The sequence below is a fragment of the Artemia franciscana genome, chromosome 6, assembly GCF_032884065.1.
Source record: "Artemia franciscana chromosome 6, ASM3288406v1, whole genome shotgun sequence".
NCBI lineage: Eukaryota > Metazoa > Arthropoda > Branchiopoda > Anostraca > Artemiidae > Artemia > Artemia franciscana.
In genome coordinates, this window is record NC_088868.1 from 14668281 (window position 1) to 14689164 (window position 20884).

At 36.5% G+C, this 20884-nt stretch overlaps 1 protein-coding gene across 6 annotated transcripts in view; it reads right to left on the reverse strand.

Annotated features, from left to right (window-relative positions):
• The window catches only part of LOC136028086 (uncharacterized), a 55851-nt gene extending 37211 nt beyond the window's left edge, over positions 1–18640 (reverse strand). For 2 of the 6 annotated variants that reach the window (XM_065705703.1, XM_065705698.1), the window contains exons 1-2: positions 18501–18640; positions 1934–2197 (exon numbers count right to left, since the gene is read on the reverse strand). In XM_065705703.1, coding sequence (XP_065561775.1) covers positions 1934–1993 — 60 coding nt within the window. In that variant the 5' untranslated portion in view covers positions 1994–2197; positions 18501–18640. Of the gene's footprint in view, positions 1–1933; positions 2198–8957; positions 9334–12921; positions 14076–14101; positions 14257–18500 lie in introns of those variants that run through there. The other 4 variants (XM_065705702.1, XM_065705701.1, XM_065705699.1 and 1 more) reach the window with 4 other exon arrangements.
• Positions 18641–20884: the final 2244 nt, after the last annotated feature.

The following is a 20884-nucleotide window of genomic DNA, read 5'->3' on the forward strand; positions in this document are numbered from 1 at the left end:
TTCATGTTAGTTCATTATTAACGCGATTTTTGAGGACACTTGTTAGTTTGCTTTGAGTAGTGATAGAATATAGTGTCTCACCATGAATGTTCAAATTAAGATATGGGGTTTGGCAAGGACCAAAGAACAGGCAATTATATTTTTCCAGGATAAGGGGATGTTGCCCAAAACAAAATACTGCGTCAATGGACACTCTATGACTTGTGTACTCTTGCGAGAAGCAACATTTTTGGAAGTGTAACACTACGTTCTGGGAGCATATTTCTAAGTTGTAGTTTCCACAATTTTGCGAATAAAGCATTCTATTTTCATCAGATTTTGTTTTTTTCATTAGCATTAACCAAACTTCACTTCTCAAGTGTGTTTTATATAATAGACAAGTACCAATTTTAATTACATTGATCCAGAACGTAGCCCGAAAATCCCATTTTTTGATCGTGTTTCAGACACCACTAAAACGCTATGTATGAATTAAAATTAAACTACTATATAATTTTCCAAGCGGCAAAGATGACTTTGAAAACGGATGGATTGTCCGTTTGAAAACGTTGTTGCAGTAGCCGAATCACCAGATAACCTAATTGCCACAATATACTCGTCGAATTATCAGATGATTATTGAATTTTCATCTAACATTAAATAAGTTTTGCCTTGCTCAGCGAAACGAATAGAAACACTAAATAACAGAGGCATTGCAAAATTCACCCATTACTACTTTTTGTCTCTGGGGAAAAGTTTTCATCTTAAAGGCATTAACAATTCTTAATACATAAATGGTTTGTTATGACATAAAGATAATTTACTTCAGTGCAGTTTCTATGTCCGTCACAATTGAAAGGGTAGGAGACAGAGCACACCCATTGTTTAACAAATGGGATAGAGACGGAGCATTTCAAACTACTGACCAAAGGAAACCAAGATACACCGCACGCGTTGTCAACCAAGGGGAGGGTTTGGGGTCAATGACGAATCATAAGTGCTTTTGATTAAAGGAGGGTCGCATATCAGGTGAACATGGTAGCGAAGCCTCACTTTTTGACCTTCAAATCACACAAATTGAAAATCCTTGTATAAACAAGATTTCAGCAAAGTGCAACATGTCTATCTTTCTAAGACGTATCTATGAAGTGTTTGTTTTATATTTTTATACGCAAAATTTACACTACTTGCCGCAGGTGCTTTTAACTATAATGTCAACTATGGAGGCCTGTTTTTTGGGCCTTTCAAGTGTTCTGGTGACAATGGCCATAATGAAATTTTATCCAATGTGTCGTGGGACTGCAAAACCACACAGGGTAACAAAGGGATGTCAGTTAACCCTCCAATCAGTTTTGATTTTAAAAAAGAGCCCCAAGACTCTAATCTTCAATCAAATGAGATTTCTCCCAAATTTCTAAGGCCATAAGATGGAGATACATCACATTTTCGATGATATCACATTGATTATGGAAGAGAGTATATGCTTTGGGTATATTAATGATATATCTTTGAATGTGATTCAAAAGCATCACAAAAGTTAAGAAACAAACATATGGATACATGAGACGCGAGTGGACGCGGAATGAGACCAAATGATTACATTTTTAAAAATCACAAACGCCTGCTATCATGCGAACCCACAAAGATTATGGAAATAAGCTGAACCAATTAATCCAGCACAGTTTGAATAGTTTAGCAGGGAGATTAGCCTAGGTATGCGGGCAGAATTATGTACTTTACAGTTAACAGGCATTTATAGCTCAGCTATTTGGGCAAAAATAGGTACTTTACAAAAAAATAATAATATATAAAAAAAAAAAAAAAATCGCAAACCGTCTTTTAAACCACTTTGGCCATTATGCGGGGAAACGGTCATGAGACTTAATATGGTACTCTGATTATATTAAAAAATGATAGCATATTCAGTTAATTAAGGTTGACACCAAAGGATTACCATTGAACGAACTTGTGGTTCCACAGCCAAATTTCCTAAGATACTAAGTGAAACATCCATGATTTTCCTGATTTGTTTTCGTTAGCTGCTTAATTACTGGTTCTATCCCTCCACGTTCTAGAAATTTCTCAATTCCTTCTCTGCTTTTTATAATTCGGGTGCGGATTTCAATCAGTCCACTGAGCACTTTTTCTGGATTTGAGCTGCTGAGCTTCGAAATCACATACACTATTCTTTCATCTTCTTTGGTATCCATCTTACTGACTATAAAAAAGCGAGATTAAAAAAACAAAAAACAAAAAAAAGACGGAACAGCGAAAACGATAATCTAAACTCCTTTGTAATTTTAGGAAGAATTTTGCGTTTCATAGGACAATCTGAATTTCTCTGTAAAATTAACCAATGTAATTTATTTTTTAGTCTTCTTACCTGGACTAGTTTCAACATTAAATGACACCAGGCATGTGCCCACAGGCGGATTTGCAGGTCTAGCATGCCTCTGAAATCTTGATATTCTTAAGGTTTTTCTTGTAATTATTTATACTTTCTCCGAAATATTTCCTTTGTAAGTGCCTATATGAAACAAGTTACATTACGAAATCTACTAATGCTATAAATACTCTATTTTAAAAAAGAAGAAGGGGGAAACTAGAGATGAGATACTGAATGCTCTATTCAGTCCTCTATTACATTTTATACAGATAGTGACAAATGCAGCCCAAAATATTTTCCATGAGGATAGCGTGGAATTAGGAAGTACGCCGACTAAAGTTCACGCTTCAGTTTGAAAAGTTTCTAATCACAGTTCATGGCAACAAAGTATAAGCAAGGAGCGACTCGGCCCAGCAGCAACCGAAACTCTAAAAAACTAAATTTTGATAATAATTGTTACATCAAAAGAATTAGATATGTACGTTCACTCCAAATATATAAAATTCATTACGCTTAATGTTACCCATCAAAGGTTTCAAGCCTAAAACAAAATCTGCCTGATTTTCAAGTAAGAAGAAACACCCACAAAAACTCAAACGTTCTAAATGAAAAACACACCATCAGATCCAGCATATCAGAGACCCTAGAGTAGATGTTTCAAGCTTTTACCTAGTAAAATGTGGAATTTTATATTTTTGCCAGAAGAGAGGTAACGGATGCATGTTAATTGTTTTCCATAGGAGTGAGTGTACCAAGCCATAGTCCTAGAGAATTGGGAGAGAGCTCATTCGAACGGAAATGAAAAGTTCAGATGTCCATTTCAAGTGACTAAAAAGACTGAAAGGCAACTGGTCCCCATCCAGCGCCCCTTTCCCCCCAAAGAAATCCAAACAAAATTTTAGATAGCCCTTTGATCCAGCATAGATAGAAGGTCCAACAACTATACCTTTGGGAATGACGTGACCCCCTCCAAAACCCATGGAGAAAGGGCTGTAAGTTATGCAATTTGCCCATTGTTTACATATTGTATTTTATATCGGGGAACACACGGAATTCTTTGTGAGAGGGGAAAGTTTCTTCCAGAAGGAGGGGGGGGCACGAGGAGAATTTTCACACAGGAGGGGGGTGGAGGGAAGGGGACTTCCTTGCATGATCTGAAAAGTGGCCAGAAATTAAATACAAAAACAGTATTTTTCAACTGAAAGTAAGGAGCAACGTTAAAACAAACAGAAATTGTTCAGCATGAACGGGGGGACTTCCACGTTCTAACCCTCGTTCTTTTCGCTAAAGTTTGACTTCTATCGCAATTCTTTAAGAAAGACTGCTCAAACACAAGGGACGTAAAATTTGAATGAGAAGTATTTTTAAACAACATTATACAGACTATAGCGTAAAGAGTGCGGGTTGAAGAGGGGGTAGACCTTGTCATATGTGGAATAATTTCTGTCAGTTCTAAGTTCAAATGTCGTTCCTTACTTTTAGTTGAAAGACTTTCTACCACAAATCACCGTCAATAAATAAATGAAAACCAAAATGAACAGAAATTACAATAAATAGCCGAGTCAAATTCAAAACGAGCAGAAATTAACATCAGTAGGGCTGACAACCACCATACCTTCTCAAAAACGGACATGTTTGCACTTTACTGAAAACAGAACACATTTTAAATGTTTTCTACTACTACTACTACTACTACTAATAACTCACTGCAGCACCAAGCCACCTGAGGCCAACACAGCTACGCACGCTCCTCCTCCAACCTAATCTATTTAAAGCCTCCCTCTTTACAACCTCCCAGGAAGTTCCCATTTCCTTTAAATCTTTATTTATGACATCCTCCCAACCCAGACAAGGACGACCTGCTTTCCGTGTAGTCCCAGACGGTTGGCCAAAATGGACAATCTTTGGTAATCTGTCATCCTTCATCCGTAGAACGTGGCCTAGTCATCTCAACCTTTCTTTCATTATAGCCCCAGAAAGCGGGATTGAACCACACTTTTCGTACAACCTACTGTTTGAAATACAGTCAGTCAGCCGGGTACCCAGAACAATCCGTAGGCAATTTCTCTGGAAAACATCTAGTAAATTTGCATCTGCTTTTCGGAGTGCCCATGCTTCAGAGCCATATTTGACAACTGTCATCACTGTAGCTTCCAATATTCTAATCTTGGTTTGTAGGCTTATCTTTCTATTCTTCCAAACCTTTTTTAACTGTGAAAAAACACCCTGAGCTTTAGCTATTCTACTTTTAACATCTTCACTGCTCCCACCATCCTTACTAATAATACTACCAAGGTAACTGAAGCTCCCAACCTGATCAATCTTTTCGTTACCTAATGTCACCTGTTCATCTTCACTTATTCCTAGCCTTAGTGACTTAGTCTTCTTAACATTAATTTTCAAGCCTATTTTAGCACCCTGAACTCGTAAAACCTCTAAAAATTCATTCATTTTGCTCACACTTTCATCTAATATGCTTAAATCATCAGCATAATCTAAGTCCAGGAGCGTTCTTCCTCCCCATTTGATTCCATGGTCTCCAATTGCCTTTCCTGTGCTCCTTAAGACGAAGTCAATCAAAATGATCCATATAAAGGGGGATAGAACACAACCCTGCTTAACTCCTGATTTAATACAAAACCAGTTGCTAACCTCATTTCCTACCTTAACCGCAGCAGTATTATTCTCGTACATAGCGCAAATCACTTTAATGTATTTTTCTGGTATACCATATAACGATAAGACCTTTGTTAACGCTGTTCTATCAACTTAATCGAAAGCTTGCTCATAATCGATAAAACTAAGGACCAAAGGTGTTTGACAACGAAGGGACTTCTCAATTATTAACCTAAGAGTGAGAACATGGTCGACACATCCTCTACCACCGCATTGTTCTTCCCTTAAAACTTTGTCTACAGCATGTCTCAGTCTAAAAAGTATCATATTACTCAGTAATTTGCTACCTACAGAGACCAGACTAATGCCTCGATAATTACGACACTCACTCTTGTCACCTTTCTTATACAGTGGTTTAATTAAGGTTTTCCTAAAATCATTGGGTACTTCCCCTTTTTCAAAAATCATGTTCATAATCTTCAGTAGCTTATTCCTAACCTCAGAGCCACCATATTTAAGGAACTCATTAATCATACTATCAGCACCTGGGGCCTTATTATTTTTTAATCCTTTTAGTACTGTCGCTAATTCTTCCTCACTAAACAAATCTTCCTTCACATCCAAGGTATCACAAACTTTTTCATTTTCATCTATATCTTTTCCTGCAACTGTATCTCGGTTTAGCACATTCTCAAAATGTTCCACCCATCTTTCTTTAACTTTTTCCTTATCCCTAATTGTGGCCCCATTTCTATCTTTAACTGGGACTAGTCCGGATTGGCTACTCCCTTTCAATTTATCAACATGCCAGTATAATATTTTACTATTATGCCGTCTAGCCGCATCTTCCAGATCCTCAGCAATTTTATCCATCGCCTCCACTTCACATCTCCTTAGTTCATATTTTAATGCTTTCTCCACTTTCTTTACATTCCTTTTGTTTTCATACGACCTATCACTCAGATAATTCTTATACAAACCCCTTCTACTCTCTATTAAACCTAAAGCATTTTCACTAATATTCCTAGTTGCAGTCTTAGCACTCTTCCCTAGGACACCATCAGCAACTTCACAAATTGTTTTTCTGAAATTATTTCATCCATCTTCCACATTGTCAAATTTTAAACCCTCAAGTTTAGTACTCAACTGTTCCTGGAATTTTTTTCTCAAATTTTCGTCCTGAAGTCTACCAACATCACAACTTTCCGGGAGGGAGTTATCCTTCCGAAATTTCAGCTTTAAATTAACCTTAGACACTACTAGATGGTGATCTTTACTTTTAACATCAATAACGGCACTCCTATACACCCTAGTATCTTGTATTGATCCTGCTAGTCTTCTGTTTACAATAACATAATCAATAAGGTTTGCTGTCTTACCATCACGTGAATACCATGTCAACTTATGGGCCATTTTGTGACCAAACACCGTATTGGTTATAACTAGGTTGTTATACCTACAAAATTGCAAAAGTCTATAGCCATTACTGTTTTCTTTTCCTACACCAAATTTACGTAGGCTAGGATACCATCTATCCCTATTTCTACCAACCTGGGCATTAAAATCTCCTAGCAAAAACACCATATTTCTACCTGGTACCCTGTCTATTTGCTCCTGTAACTGTAAGTAAAATTCATCTGAGTCACTAGTATCGCCATCAGTTGGTTCAATGGGGGCATATACTACTATAACTGATACCCTAAACTTTTTAGTCATAAAATGAGCAATTAGTATTCTATTATTAATACCTTCCCAGCCTAAACAAGACTTAGCAGCTTCCTTATTCATCATGAGCCCTACTCCCTGTCTATGTACCCCATCCTTCCTGCCTGAGTAAACAAATTCAATGTCACCTAATTTCATGCTTCCTACCCCTGGGATATGAGCTTCTGAAACTCCTAATAAATCCAGTTCAAACCGTCTGAATTCGTCAGTCAAAATGTCGATGCGATAGTCATTTTTAACGTCGTAACATTCCAAGTTCCAATTTTCATGTTCTTTAAATGTTTTCACTTTTTAACTTTAATAAATCTTAACTTAAATAAAGCTTTAAAAGACTTTAAGGAATAAATATCAGTATATGTAGGTTAAACTGACAATCCTCGCTCATTTGTTTTTTGTTTCAGTAAAGTACAAATTATATGCTGGTCTTAGGAAGGCATGGAGGTTGTCAGCCCTACCCATGTTAATTTCTGCTCGTTTTGAGTTTAACTAGGTTATTTATTCTAATTTCTGTTCGGTTTGGGTTTATTTATTTATTGATGGTGATTTATAGTAGCTTTACGCTTGAAAGATTATTTGGCTTTGTTTCAGCTCATTTTTGGTTTAATGGAGCTCTTTACTTTTCTTTGAGAAACTTATTTTGTGGAAAATGTTTTTAAAATTAATTTCTATTCGTTTTTTATTGAACATCTTTTTCATGGAAAAGAATATTTTTTTTAATTTTCTTGTTTTTTTCTATAAGAATCCATAATTGGCATGCTATTTGTATATGGGAGAAACTTTTTCAACAATTTTTAACAGCATACAACCTTCTGATAATCTCGACACAAATAGTATTTTTATCTTAGTTGACCTGAAAAATAAAACTTGATATTTTCAATATGATCTCAATATTTTGATACATTCAGTATGATATCAATATATTTGATATGATATCAATACTTCAATATGATCTCAATATTCCTTTGGGAATTCAAAGAAATAATCAAAAGAATTCAAGTTCCAAATATATGGGACATACCACTACAGTTAGCCATATAAAATAATACTTAGGGCATCACAAAATTGATGAAAACACAAAAAAGAAAAAATAGTTTTATCTCACAGTTTAAGGGGTACAAATTTATGTACTCACATGTTTTTCTTTATAATTTGAAATATTCCAACTTAATCTATCTGTTGGGTACCATCATACTGCACTTAAAGAAAAATACAATTTGAACTAGGCACATTTCACATGCCAAAAAAAAATATTTGCAGGCACAGTAACCAGTGCAAAAAAATAGTAACCAGACCTACTTTATCTTACAAAATATGAATTTCAATATACTTGTTTATGCTGAGCTTTCGGTTAAGGTATTGTTAGCTTGAGGAATAATATTTTAAAAAAAGCTCAAAAATACTATACGAAGTGCCATTCGCCCAAACACCAACCACTGTAAGATGTGCAGTTCACCCAACCACCTACAGGCGGCGTGCGAAAGTTCTTTCCCGAAATGCTCTTGATGTGCTGGTCCTCATGAAGTAAAACATGATTTGCCGTGTCAAATACAGTCCAAATGCGCTAACTGTGATGGATCCCATGTTTCTTATAGCCTATGGTGCCTATTCTACGTGATATTGTCAACAGCAGAAAGAAAACCCCAAACCTTAAATGAATGAACTGGATGTTTCCATAGTTTCATATAACATAAATGGCACCAAGGATAAACAAGACTCAATTGACTATTTGCTTTCTATTAATGACATTGTGTGCTTGCAGGAGCATCTGCTATGTTCTTCTTCCATTAATTTCCTAAAGCAAAGTAAAGATCATTTTTATTTTGTGGTGAGTGCTTGATGTGCACGTGGTCTCCCTTCCGGTGGTCTTGCATGCATAGTAAATAAAAAACTGTCCCATTTATCTCTAGTACAGTATTTTTCAGATAGATACTTTTTGACTGTCCAGCTAGGCAATACTGTGCTTGTAAACTGTTATTTGCTGTGTAACAGAAATAAAGTGCTATCCCTGAATGCTTACGCGAAAGCTTGCACACAGCTGCAGAAGTTACTTAAGGATATTAGTTCAAATGTTCTACAATGGGTTGTTTTGGGGGATAGGAATACTGATTTAAACGCAATTTCTCCACGTTCAGAAATGTTTCTAGATATTTTCCCTAGCCCATACCATGTGGTCAAAAATGACATAGGTTACACGTACATGCATCACACTGGGTCAACACCAAGTATTGATAATTGTGTATTAAGTGCATACCTAGTTTCTTCTGTAATTCATGTTGACAAAGATTACTGCAACATTAACCACCTTCCCATTTCTTTCACAGTTTCTTTGCCTTCACTTCCTGATGCTAATGCCCCAAAGAAGAAAAAATGGTTTGAAATATCAAATTAGGAATATCTAAATTGGAATGTTCATTTAACAATGCTTGCTTCCCTTTTGTCTACTGTACATGTGCCCTACCACCTTTTGCAACTTAGTGCACCTTGCCCAAATAGACAATTTGATTTGAATATTTACTATTTAAAAATAGTTTCTTGTTTGAAGCAAGTGGAAGGTGTGGTAGTGCCTCTTGATCAATGTCCCATTAATGCTTGGCAACCAGTGTGGAATTTTCACCCAGAGCTTAAACCTAAAAAAAATAAAGCAAAGTTATGGCTCCAAATTTGGGTGGCGTGTGGCAGACCTCCTTTGGGAAGTGTTTGATATTAAGCAGTCAACAAAGATTGCTTATAAAAAGCATCTCAGAAAGACCTGTCTTAGTGGGAAAAATTTCTCTAAGAATAAGAAAGATTTGAAAAATGTTTCAAATAGTTCCAAGTTTGATTAGTATAATACTCAACGTAATATTTCTTCATCTCAATGGCTGTCACACTACTCCCAAATTTTCTTAAAGTTAAATTGTTCTGTACATTTGGTGTATAGTAAGTTACTAAGCATCTGTTTACCTTGTAACCTGTCACAGCAGCATGTTTTACCTGTTTTGTATGACCTCATCATTAAGTCAATGAAGCAGCTCAAATCAAAATCATGTGATATAGATGATGTTTCTGTTAAAAATATTCGTCCTAATTCCAAAGAACTCATGTTTCATTTACAGTTATTATTTCAAATGTGTTTGGTTAGTTCAATAGTTCCTGACAGATTCCTCTCTGGAACTGTTATATCAATATTGAAATACAGATGCAATTGATTGAAATGCAATATGTTTTACTTCTGTCAATCAATGAGGGCACATTTTATGGTGAAAATCAGTTTGGGTTCAAGCAAGGAATAAGTTGTGCACATGCTCACATGGTACTCGCGAATGTTCCATGTAAAGCCTCTCAACAAAATAAGCAAGCTCATTTTTGTTTATTAGATATTTCTAATGTGGTCGATAGTATTGTTCATAGTCAAGCTTTGTATTCTCTTACTGTAAATGGTTTAAATATTTCTATTGTCTTTGTTCTGAGATATTGGTACAATTATGCTCACTTGCATTTAAAACTGAAGGGGACTCTCATGCAAGAAAATACTACAGTCTATTGTTGTGTACATCAAGGCAGAGTATTACCTTAAATCGCATTTGCCAGCGAGATAAGGTGGTAGATCCTCCTGTAGTTCTCACTGGTGGTGAGTGATGTAATTATGTTGGCTTAGCTTCCCAGTCCAGCCTCCACTCAGCCCTCTTCCAGTCCCTGTCGACTCCAGCCTTGAAGGAGTGGGGAGTCTCAGCTTGGATGGTAGACTCAGATAGGCTATTCCAGAGGGGAAGCAACCGAATGGAAAAGAAGCCACGTCGTTCCCTTCTCCGACATCCAGGCAGGTGAAGCTTAAGACTGTGACCTCTTGAATTGTTAGCCAGGGAGGGGGTGAAGATCTGGTTCAGGTGACCGGATTTTAAAATTTGGCGTGCCATGATCACATCTCCTCTACATCTTCGATACGTGACGGTTGGAAGTCTCAGAGATACTAGGCGACCCTGGTAAGGGACATTATTGAAGCCACGGACCAGTTCGGTTGCTCTCCTTTGGACACTTTCAAGGGCTATTGTGTCCATTTTATTTTGGGGAAAGGCGAAAGTCAAGCCAAACTCAAGGTGGGGACGGACAAGGGATTTATAAAGTTGTGTAACCACACATGACTTTCTGGTTACAAAAGAGCGCTTAATGAGTCTGAGAGCTCGATTAGCTTTTGCAACCTGAGCCTGAGTGTGGCTGTGGAATTTTAAATCTTTGTCCATCATGACGCCTAAGTCTCTCTCCTCGGCAACTGTTTCCAACTGATCACACCCTATATGGTAGGGATGGTGGGGGTTATTGTGCCCTAAGTGCAGTACCTTGCATTTCGTTGCATTGAATTGTAGGGCCCAAGTTGATGACCAGGAGGATAGCCTGTCGAGGTCCAGCTGAATGCAGGCTCTTTCTTCTTCAGTTTCAGCAGGCCCAATGAGCTTACAGTCGTCAGCATATAATGTTAAAAGGTTGCATAGATAAGTTGTACAGTCGTTAATATATATGCTGAACAACGTTGGCCCAAGGATGGTTCCCTGTGGGACGCCACTTATAACCGGGGAAGTGGAGGAGAAAACTGGATCGCCATTATCAGTGTAGATCATGACACGTTGAGATCTACCAGTTAGGAATGCTCCAATCCAATCAATCACATCCTCATGCACCTGGTAAGCTTTAAGCTTCAGCAACAGGTATGAGTGTTCAACTTTGTCAAAGGCTTTGGCTTGGTCGAGTAAGATAATGTCAACTGGTTTACCCATATCCAAAATTTTAGTTGCATGATCATATGACTGAATAAAGTTGGTATCGATTGACCTGCCCCTGCGAAATCCATGTTGTCTATCGCTAATAAGTGTATTTTCTTCTAAATAATTTATTAGAGCATGGTTAATGATACCTTCCATGATCTTGCAAATGGCTGAGGTTAGGCTTATTGGTCGATAATTTCCTGGGTTATCCTTGTCCCCTTTCTTAAAAATTGGTATAATATTTGCTGTTCTCTAGTCATTTGGTACTGACTTTTTGGCCAGGGACATGTTGAATATTCTGGCAGGGGGGAGGGAAATGTGAGCAGCAGATTCTATCAAAAGCCAAGGGTGGAGATTATCAGGTCCAGCAGCTTTGTTGGAGTTTAAACTTCTTAGTATTTCAAATACATCTTCTTGAGTAATGATTACAGGAGACATTGGGTTATGTACTGTTACAGGAGGTATGGTTGGGAGTGTAATGTCAGGTGGCTTAGAGGTGAAGTTTGTGCAAAAGCTGGCATTCATGCAATCAGCAATTTCTTTTGGGTCAGTAGTACTGGAGCCATCTGTTTTTTTTAGCCTGTGGTGCGTGGACGGGAAGGGTTGTTGGCTGTAACATAACGCCAGAATTTTTTGGAGTTTTTCCTTGACTCATTTGCAATAGATTCTTCATGGTCTTGGATAACTTTTCTTGTCATGTTTCTAAGCTTGTTTCAGAGCATGGTGTATTTGTTGTGATGGTTGTCACACTTGCATTTTAGGTATTTATTCCATGCTCTATTTTTCTTTCTGATAATTTTCTTAATATTCCTGGGAAGGTATGGAAGTCTTTGGTTTATCTGACCAATAAATCTTTATATGATTCCTACATGCACCTAGTAAAGTAGACTTAAAACGATTCCAACTAGATTCAATGTCTGTCTCAACTGATAATCCCTCATCTCAATTTATATTAGCTAGTTGTTAACGGATCAAAGCGTAATTGGTAAAAGTTCTCTTAAGTTTACCATCACGACTATGGTTAATATTAATGTCATTCATTATGCATATGTGGTCACTTGCACCAATAGCTGGAAGATAACAAGTGGAAGTAATCCTCTCAGGATCATTTGTAATAAGGAGGTCTAATAATGATGGTTGTTGTGAATGTCTGAATCTAGTGGGTTGCATTATTATTTGAGTTAGGAAATTGTCAGCAAGGGTTTGGGTGGTTGTATAGGAGGGGTTATTAGGGGGTGAGTACCCAATACGTTCAAACCAACGAACTTCTGGCATATTAAAAAGTGATGAATTTAGATTACATAACATCTGTATTAGGTTAGAAACCACTTGGTGAGATACTAGTTGGTTTGGAGCTGATGGGCTACAGTAAAGCACACCAATATTCGCAGTTTTGAATCCAATTAGAAGTCTAACTAATACATGTTCCACCCAAGCATTTGTAGGTTGAGAAATAGAAAAATCAATTTTATCTACCTTAATTCCAAGCCTAGTGTAGATAGCCACTCCTCTTTGACACAGGTTACTATCTAGGTTGCTCAGGAGTAAGTATCCAGGGATTTGAATATGTGCGTCATCCAATTTGGTCAACAAGTTCTTAGAACACACCTCACAAACACAGAAAACATCTACATCCTTTTCATAAAGTAACACTTTTAGTTCTGAGAGTTTTGGCACTAAAGAATCAATGTTTGTATATAATATTCGCAGTTGTGTCCGTTTTCTTTGGCTGGCTGGGCTGTTGCTAGTTCCAGCTTTGTAACTCTGATATGGATTTTCGTCACCCGAGCTAGCAGTGACGTAGTTGGTCTCAGACGAATCAGATGCAACACTTGATGGAGAGACAGAGCTCAAAACCAAAGCCGCGGAAACAAAGGTTGAACTTATAGAAGTCTTTCTGGCTTGGCTTGACGCACTATTTACAAGGGATATGGGTAAGTCTAGTAAACCATCAAGAGAGGGGGGAAGGACTCCCTCCCCCAGGGGGATCACGTTATTGTCACCTTATATTTTCAAGATGTGTATTGCTGGGATTATTGTCAAGATCTATCAGGTGTATTTTATGGGGTTTACTGATGTGTCATATATTGCTTACACAGATGATATTCTCCCTATCAGTAGATGCAAACCTTCCCTGTCCTGCACAGTTCAAAGGGTTAAAAAAGGTTTCCTTGATATTGGATTAAATCTGGATCTTGAAAAATGCAAGTATATTTGTTTTAATAGTACCTTGCCAAATACTCCTTTAAAAATAAAAAATACATCCATTCCATCTGTTGAAAATTTTTGGTGGCTTGGTTAACAATTAGTAAAAATATTTTATCCTTCCACCAGTCTGCAATATCTGAAGCTTGTAAAAAAGTCAGATTTGGATACTCTAAGATTGTATCAAACCAGTCTGAGCATAATCAAAAGGCAATAGTTTCTTTGTATTCACTTTTTTGTGATCACTCTGTACTTTATCTTTCTGGGACCTTCATTCTACTGAAAAAGAGTGACTTATGTAAACTATGTACATGTTACTGTAAATACCAGCTTTATCTACCTCTATTGTATCGAAATCAGAGAAAAATCCAAAATAGAAAGCTCCCAATATAACTGGAAAACTACAGGAGCTTCATGATAAGTTATTATCACAAGCATATAGATGGCTTACCCCATATTACAGGCTCATCCATTTGTTCTGTTGATTTTTTTCCTTGTTGATTTTGTTGTACTTATTGTGTTCTACCTTTGTCCTTGTCTTTGGTACTTATGTGTTGTCTTCTTTTGTGCTGTTTATTTCTGTTTTCTCTCTTTTTACTCCACTATCTTCACATTGTTTTGTGCAGTGGGTTGAACATAAATTATTATTATTAGTACTATGAAATATCCTGTACATAGACATAAAAAGATATAAAGAACTGACAGAAAAAAGTAAGAAGGACTAGGCCAATTTACCCTAAAATAGCCAAATTTCATGGGACTCAAGGTTTAAATTTAAAAATTTTGGTCTAGTTTCTAGTTTCAGAAACTGGACTGCTAATCTCATAATTGAACTATAAGGCCCAACACCCAGACAAGGGTTGCAAGACAATGGTTAGAAACTAGTTTCTTCTTTAACTGGTTTATGACCAGTTAACAACCAAAATGAGATGTGTCTCTGCCCACAGACATGAGTGGATATGGATCAGTTGTGTTTACCTCATTGAGCAGTGCAGTGAGGTTAACTATGTTGAGTTCTAACAAGGAAGACTTAATTGATTACTATCAGTACTGCAGGTTTTGTAGGGTTGAGAGGGAGTATTGGGTCCATCCCTACTCAGAAAAGAATGCAAAGCCTCATCCTTGGCAGCAACAGAATTGTCTTAAACAGAGAGAAAATGTATCACATGAGTGCTCTGGCAGTTTATAGTTGTACAACTCTTCATGCTTCTCCAGTTCTCCTACAAACTTCATGTTTAATTCCTGGTCTGACATGATGAGAGCCAAAATAATTGGATAGTAGTAATGTGGTAGCTTCTGTAAATGTTTGGGACAACACTCTCTAATGCAACTGTGACCATGGCTAGAGGGTCTTGCAGAACCAGTTTTAGACTGATTGGACACCAGTCTCATCTGGATTGCTTCACGGGTGGGCCCCTACTCTACTTCAGGGCCATGGTCACAAAACAGTTGCATGCACAATTGATTAGGAACCCTAGTCTCAAAACAGTTGCCCCATAGGCACTGGGTCTAAGCATCTAGGAATTTTTTTTTGTAAATAAAATAAGTCTAAACAGTAACCAAACTTACCTTATCTTACAGAAGACAAACTTCAATCTACTTGTTTATGCTGGACTTTTGGTTACAGTATTGCTAGCACAAGGAATAATATTTTAAAAAAGCTAAAAAAAAATACTATATAATATCCTGTGTATAGACATAAAAAGATATAAAGTACTGACAGAAAAAAGTAAAAAGGACTAGGCCAATTTACCCCAAAATATCCAAATTTCAGGTCTAGAGACTTAAGGTTTGAATTTAAAAATTGTGGTTTAGTTTCTAGTTTCAGAAACAGCACTGCTAATCTCTCTGTAAATTTTTCAGCTACACCCAGAGAATTATGACCATCTTAACTGAATGCTATAACCACTTGCTCCAGGAAGTATTTTTCCAGGATAGAAACTTTTACGCCATAAATAAAGTATAAAAAAAGAAATAAATTACATCTTAGGATTTTAGTTAATTATGACACATAATGAAAATGAGACAAAAAACACTGTATTTTCAAACTATGAAAGTGTGATAAATGATGTTTTTTAAGATACTAAAATTTCCAAAAGCAGGCCATTAAAAGTCATCAAAACATAGGTAAGTTTTAATATACTTTGAACCAATGTTCATATCCTGTACAGTATGAGTTTTCACAGACTGACTCTTTTTTTTTTCTTCTTCAAATGAACTAAATAACAAACAAGCAATATTGATAATAACAAGCAGCTAGAAAATTCAGAGAGTATATATTACTAGGACTAGGTCATATTTTTAAATTAGGAGGAGAGGGCTAGGGGTAAAGTAAAGTGATCTGCTTTTAGGAATGACGTAGGTATTCTAGAACTTTTTAGGTAGTTTTTGGAATTTGGTAAAATTCTAGCTTAGGGGTTTCTTTCTATCTTGGAAAGTAGTTGAATTAGGTGATAAAACCTTCAGAAATGGGTCCTGGCCAAAATTGTACCCCAGAAAGGTATTGCTAATCTGCTTTGTCAACACTTTTCTTATTTTTAATGTGCAGACCTGTACAAGTTCTTAATGAAAATGTTTTAACTTGAATCTCAATTACCAGCACAAGAAGATGGTGATCAAATCCTATAAATTTCTTGCTAGTGGTTATGAGAAAACTTTAGTTGATGTTTGGGGTTCCAGTCAACTTTGACCTATTTGATGAACTCTTGCATTTAATGAGTCTGACCCTCTGGTTCACCCTCCTTCTCCATGGGGCAAACTAAAAAGGCATAAAGTTGACAGGGTTTTGAAGCCAAAGGAAAAGTTGGGGTTGTATAATGTGAATGAAATTATATTCAAAATACTAATTCCAGTCCTCACTGGTGATTTCTGTATAGTAGAAAGTGGCGCTCATGGACTAATTTGCTTTGCTCTATAGGTGATGTTACCTCAGTATTCAACCAAATTTGTTTCACTAAGGCCTTCCCATAGCCAAAGCATCTATTCAAACAATCTTGAACTGAAAAATTGTATAATTTGAATTCTGTTGGAAGGCATTTCTACAAATCAACAGAACATAAACATAATATTTAACTAATCACTCTGATTCACCAGTTCACTGGCTAGTTTCAACTCAAAGGTGAAAGTGGATAATTAGCACTAAATGAGGCATAAGTTTTTTAATTAAAGGCATTAACAATTCTTAATACATAAATGGTTTATTATGACATAAAGATAATTTACTTCAGTGCAGTTTCTATGTCTGTCCACAATTGAAAGGGTAAGAGGAATTGAAATAGCTGCTTCACAGCATAGTTTCCAGTTTAGACAGCTTGTGATGAAACTAAACATTTATGCTGTCCTCTCTCTTAGCTTATCCATCAGTAGTGGTGCTCTAACACTATTAAAGTTTTGTTGCTCTCTTAACTCTAATTTTGAGTTTTCAATATCTTTTCAATTGACTTTGGTTTTTGAAAAATACAATTCTTACTATTTCAGTAGAATTTTAAGGTATACCAAAGATTTTTCTTAAAGTTAAGACATAGATTTACAAATTTTAAACCTTGTCAATTGGGATTGAACAATGGTATAGGTCCTAAAACACTTTTCTTGAGCCTCATTTGAGCAGAAAATCTATTTTCAAGATTTCACTTCATAACCCAGACTGTTGAAGATTGTCAAATGATGGTGCCCTCTAGAGGAAGGACTGGAGGTCTAGGTGTTTCAAAATGTCTTCCAGCAAAATCCTCAAGGCTCTAGATACATCCCTGAGAATTTCATTTGCATGAATTAACTACTTTCAAAGATAGCAAGAAGCCCCTAGCCTAAAATTCTACCCATAGCTTTATAATATTTCCTTCTGAGGGGGGCCAACCACTAAACCAGAAACAATGCTTCAAAAGATCTTTCCAAGGCATAATTTATAGCCTGGACCACTTCTTGAAACTGTTGTTCACACAATAGTTGTGCTCCAAGATAAAAGAATGCAGTAAAATTCTAGTTAATTGAGTTCTTGCTATTTCAGAAAGGGTTTAGGTTGGGAAAATGTAACTTTTGGGATGAATCTACAGACTAAAGTATGTCCCAGGAAGGTATTTTGAAGCAAATACCTCTACTCCTTCTCCCTCTAGAGGGCCCTGACCTTTAAACATATGTGTGTTATAAAAGTGAAACCTTGCAAAATTGATCTTTGATCAAAGGGTGGACACCACCCTCTGACAAATGGAAAAAAATAGCATGTAAGCCTATATAAAAAGGTACTATCCAATCTCTCTATAAATACAAATATTTTTGCCATCTAGTTCAATAATTTGGCAATCTCTATAGCAAAATTTAAATTTGTCAACTAATTCACAAGGAAATTTGCCCCAGAAAACTATTCCTTTTCCAACTAGTTGACAAGTAATTCCTTGTCAACTTGTCCACATCCAATCTTCTGCTTAATTGAAGTACAACAAAATTGTTTTCAGCTTCATAACTTTCCTCAATTCCATTTTATAAGGTTTTAAAGATATGCAAATACATTTCCTAAATTTTGAAAAAAAAACATTGGTATGGCTCAAAATTCTACTCAAATAATAGGAATTACATTTTCTGAACTAAAGGCAGAGAAAAAGCAACTAGTTACTGAAAATTAAGGTAAAATGTTGCTTTGTCAATATTTCAATAGGAATAGACCTGTCATGTAGGCAAATTTCAGGGCCCTCTAGAGGGAGAAGGAGTGAAGGTGGGGACTTTAAAATACCTTCCCGAGACATACTTTAGCCTGTAGACCCATCCCTGAAAGTTTCGTTTTCCTCACCTAAACCCTTTCCGAGATAGCAAGAAGTCAATTAACTGGAATTTTATCAAGAATGCCAATATTCTATTACCTCTTTGCCCGTGTCAAGGTTACAACACAATAATCGTCATACAGGTCTTTTCTAAAAATAAGGTCAGCATTCTCATTTCTTCAGTTATATATTCCGTTTGTCCAGCGCTGGGGAAGTTTTGAAAAAAACATTACAGGCCTTCTGACCAGAATTATGCCACGCGGGATTTTTCGGCACCATCTGAAGATCCTTAAAAATTTACCACTTGCATCACCTTGGAATCACAACCCTTTGCGTGGATTATGTTTAACACACTTATTAAGTACCAAGAAATGTACTATAATATGGTTTAAAAACCGAACTGACTTTCCTGTTCCAAGGGTGTCTGAAATTAACATGTACACTGATGTTTCTCTTATGACCTGTGTGCTCAAGATTACATACTTCACGCACATATAATTATGCTAACTAGTCAGGGACAATAGTTTATGTAATAAATTCACCCTATCCTTATGAATTATTTGAAAAGTACAACAAAAGAGGATTAGACTACCGTCCTCCACTGGCGTAATTCCGTCAAAATCCTGGGGGGGGGGGGGGTGTGTGTAAAGTTGGAACCAGTTTTTTCAAGTCAAGTGAAAATGATAGTGATAAATGAAAATGAGCCATATGGTGCCATTAAAGCAAAATTTACTAAGAAAACTGATCTGTTTCTTTGAATGCTCGAATTATTAAGGCCATTCGTAGTTTTGACAAGATTTTTTAAGGCGCTAAATTTCAGCTGGGGGAGCTGTTGCCTTTTGACCCATAGCAAATTACGCCCCTCCCATCGGGATAAAAAGTTATCCCGATGGTAAAGTATGTTCCATTGTTATTTACAGGAGTCACCCAATAAAAAAAGAAGAAAAAGAAACAACACAGAAGTAGGATACTAGGCTTGGATGCAGCAGATAAGATAGTTTTTTTTACTCCATAGCTTCGAGGAAGCCATTTAGACATTTCAAAGAAGCAAAATAGCACTGAAAAATCTTCATCAGTTTTTTGGGTTTTTTTTTCCAATTAATGTTGAAATATCTATGCAAAATTAACGGCACTAGGATTGGTGTGCGCCTATGATATTCCCTTGGTTTAAGGTGTTTTTCTAGTAAGTTTCAGGCAGATCTAAGCACTTTGTTGCAAAGATGTTTCTCCACAATATAAGAAAATAGAATAAGTACCTCTCTGCTGAAAAGCTGATTGCAGGCCTGGGTATTAGAGGGACCCAGTTTTGGCACATTTTCCACCTCAAATAGCAGTGACAAAGAATCATTGAGTCGTTTTGGTTAAAGCAAGGTGGCTTATGTCTACGTTTAAGATAGAAACAGGTCTTTGCACGTTCAAAATAACTACAGAATGTGTCCGGGTCTCGGGAGTGGCATGCGCTTGTGAAATTTTTTTCATTCTGCACGAATGGAATTACTGATAATTACTATTACAATCTTTTGAAAAACGACAAATACCTAGTGATTTTTAGAAACCCTACTTAAACCCCTTTCGAAAAAATGTGATAAGAATAGTAAGAGCCGTAAGGTAGTTATAGAGGCATGAGCCGGATTTCTGTAAGCAAATTGCTTAGCGTTATACATGATAATATGTATTGACTAAGATATACTGTAGATAAAGTTCCAAGAGAGCTCTGGTAATTGAGAAGTATCTGAATCGCCATATATGATAATACATATATACTAAGATATACTGTAGATAAAGTCCCAAGAGAACTCTATTCCGAGAAGTAAGTGAATCATCAGGTCCGTTTAGTCTTCACTTTAATAGTTTTTTTCACGAATATGGAAAAAAAGTATTTTTCCAAAATCTAGGGCGCCACTTCTGTTTTTTTTTTCATGCAAATGCCCCAAAAAGTGTTATTCAAAATGCTGCAATTGGAAGAGACGACAAGAACTAAGAAATAGCTTCGTCACTGGAAAAATGGATATAACATTTTTTCAAGATACTGACAAAGATAGTCTTAATGTCCTAAACCAAAATTTTCCTCTTACAGAACAAATACGGCAATAGGGAGGAGGGGGGCATAAGCAAGCAGTTTTGCGTTAATTTTTTTGTAGTAGTTTTTTTTCTCAAGACAGGAATTACCATTGAAAAATATATATTACTGACAAAGACTCATAAATAATCTAACACAGAATAGGAAAGGTTATTATCATACATTTTTCATACAAAGCGTCGGCACACAGCGACGACGCCTTGCTTCAATGGTCCCTACTTGTGTGGAAAAAAGTCCAAGACATCAGCGCGCAGTCTCAACGCTGGCTTCCCATCAGCAACCTGTAATTTACAATATAAATGTGAGTGGTTTTCAGTTTCCCCAATATGATCCTTTCTTCAAATTAATCCCTGGTTCCCACTGCTGCGATTTCGCACAAAATCTTGCGACATGCGACAAATGA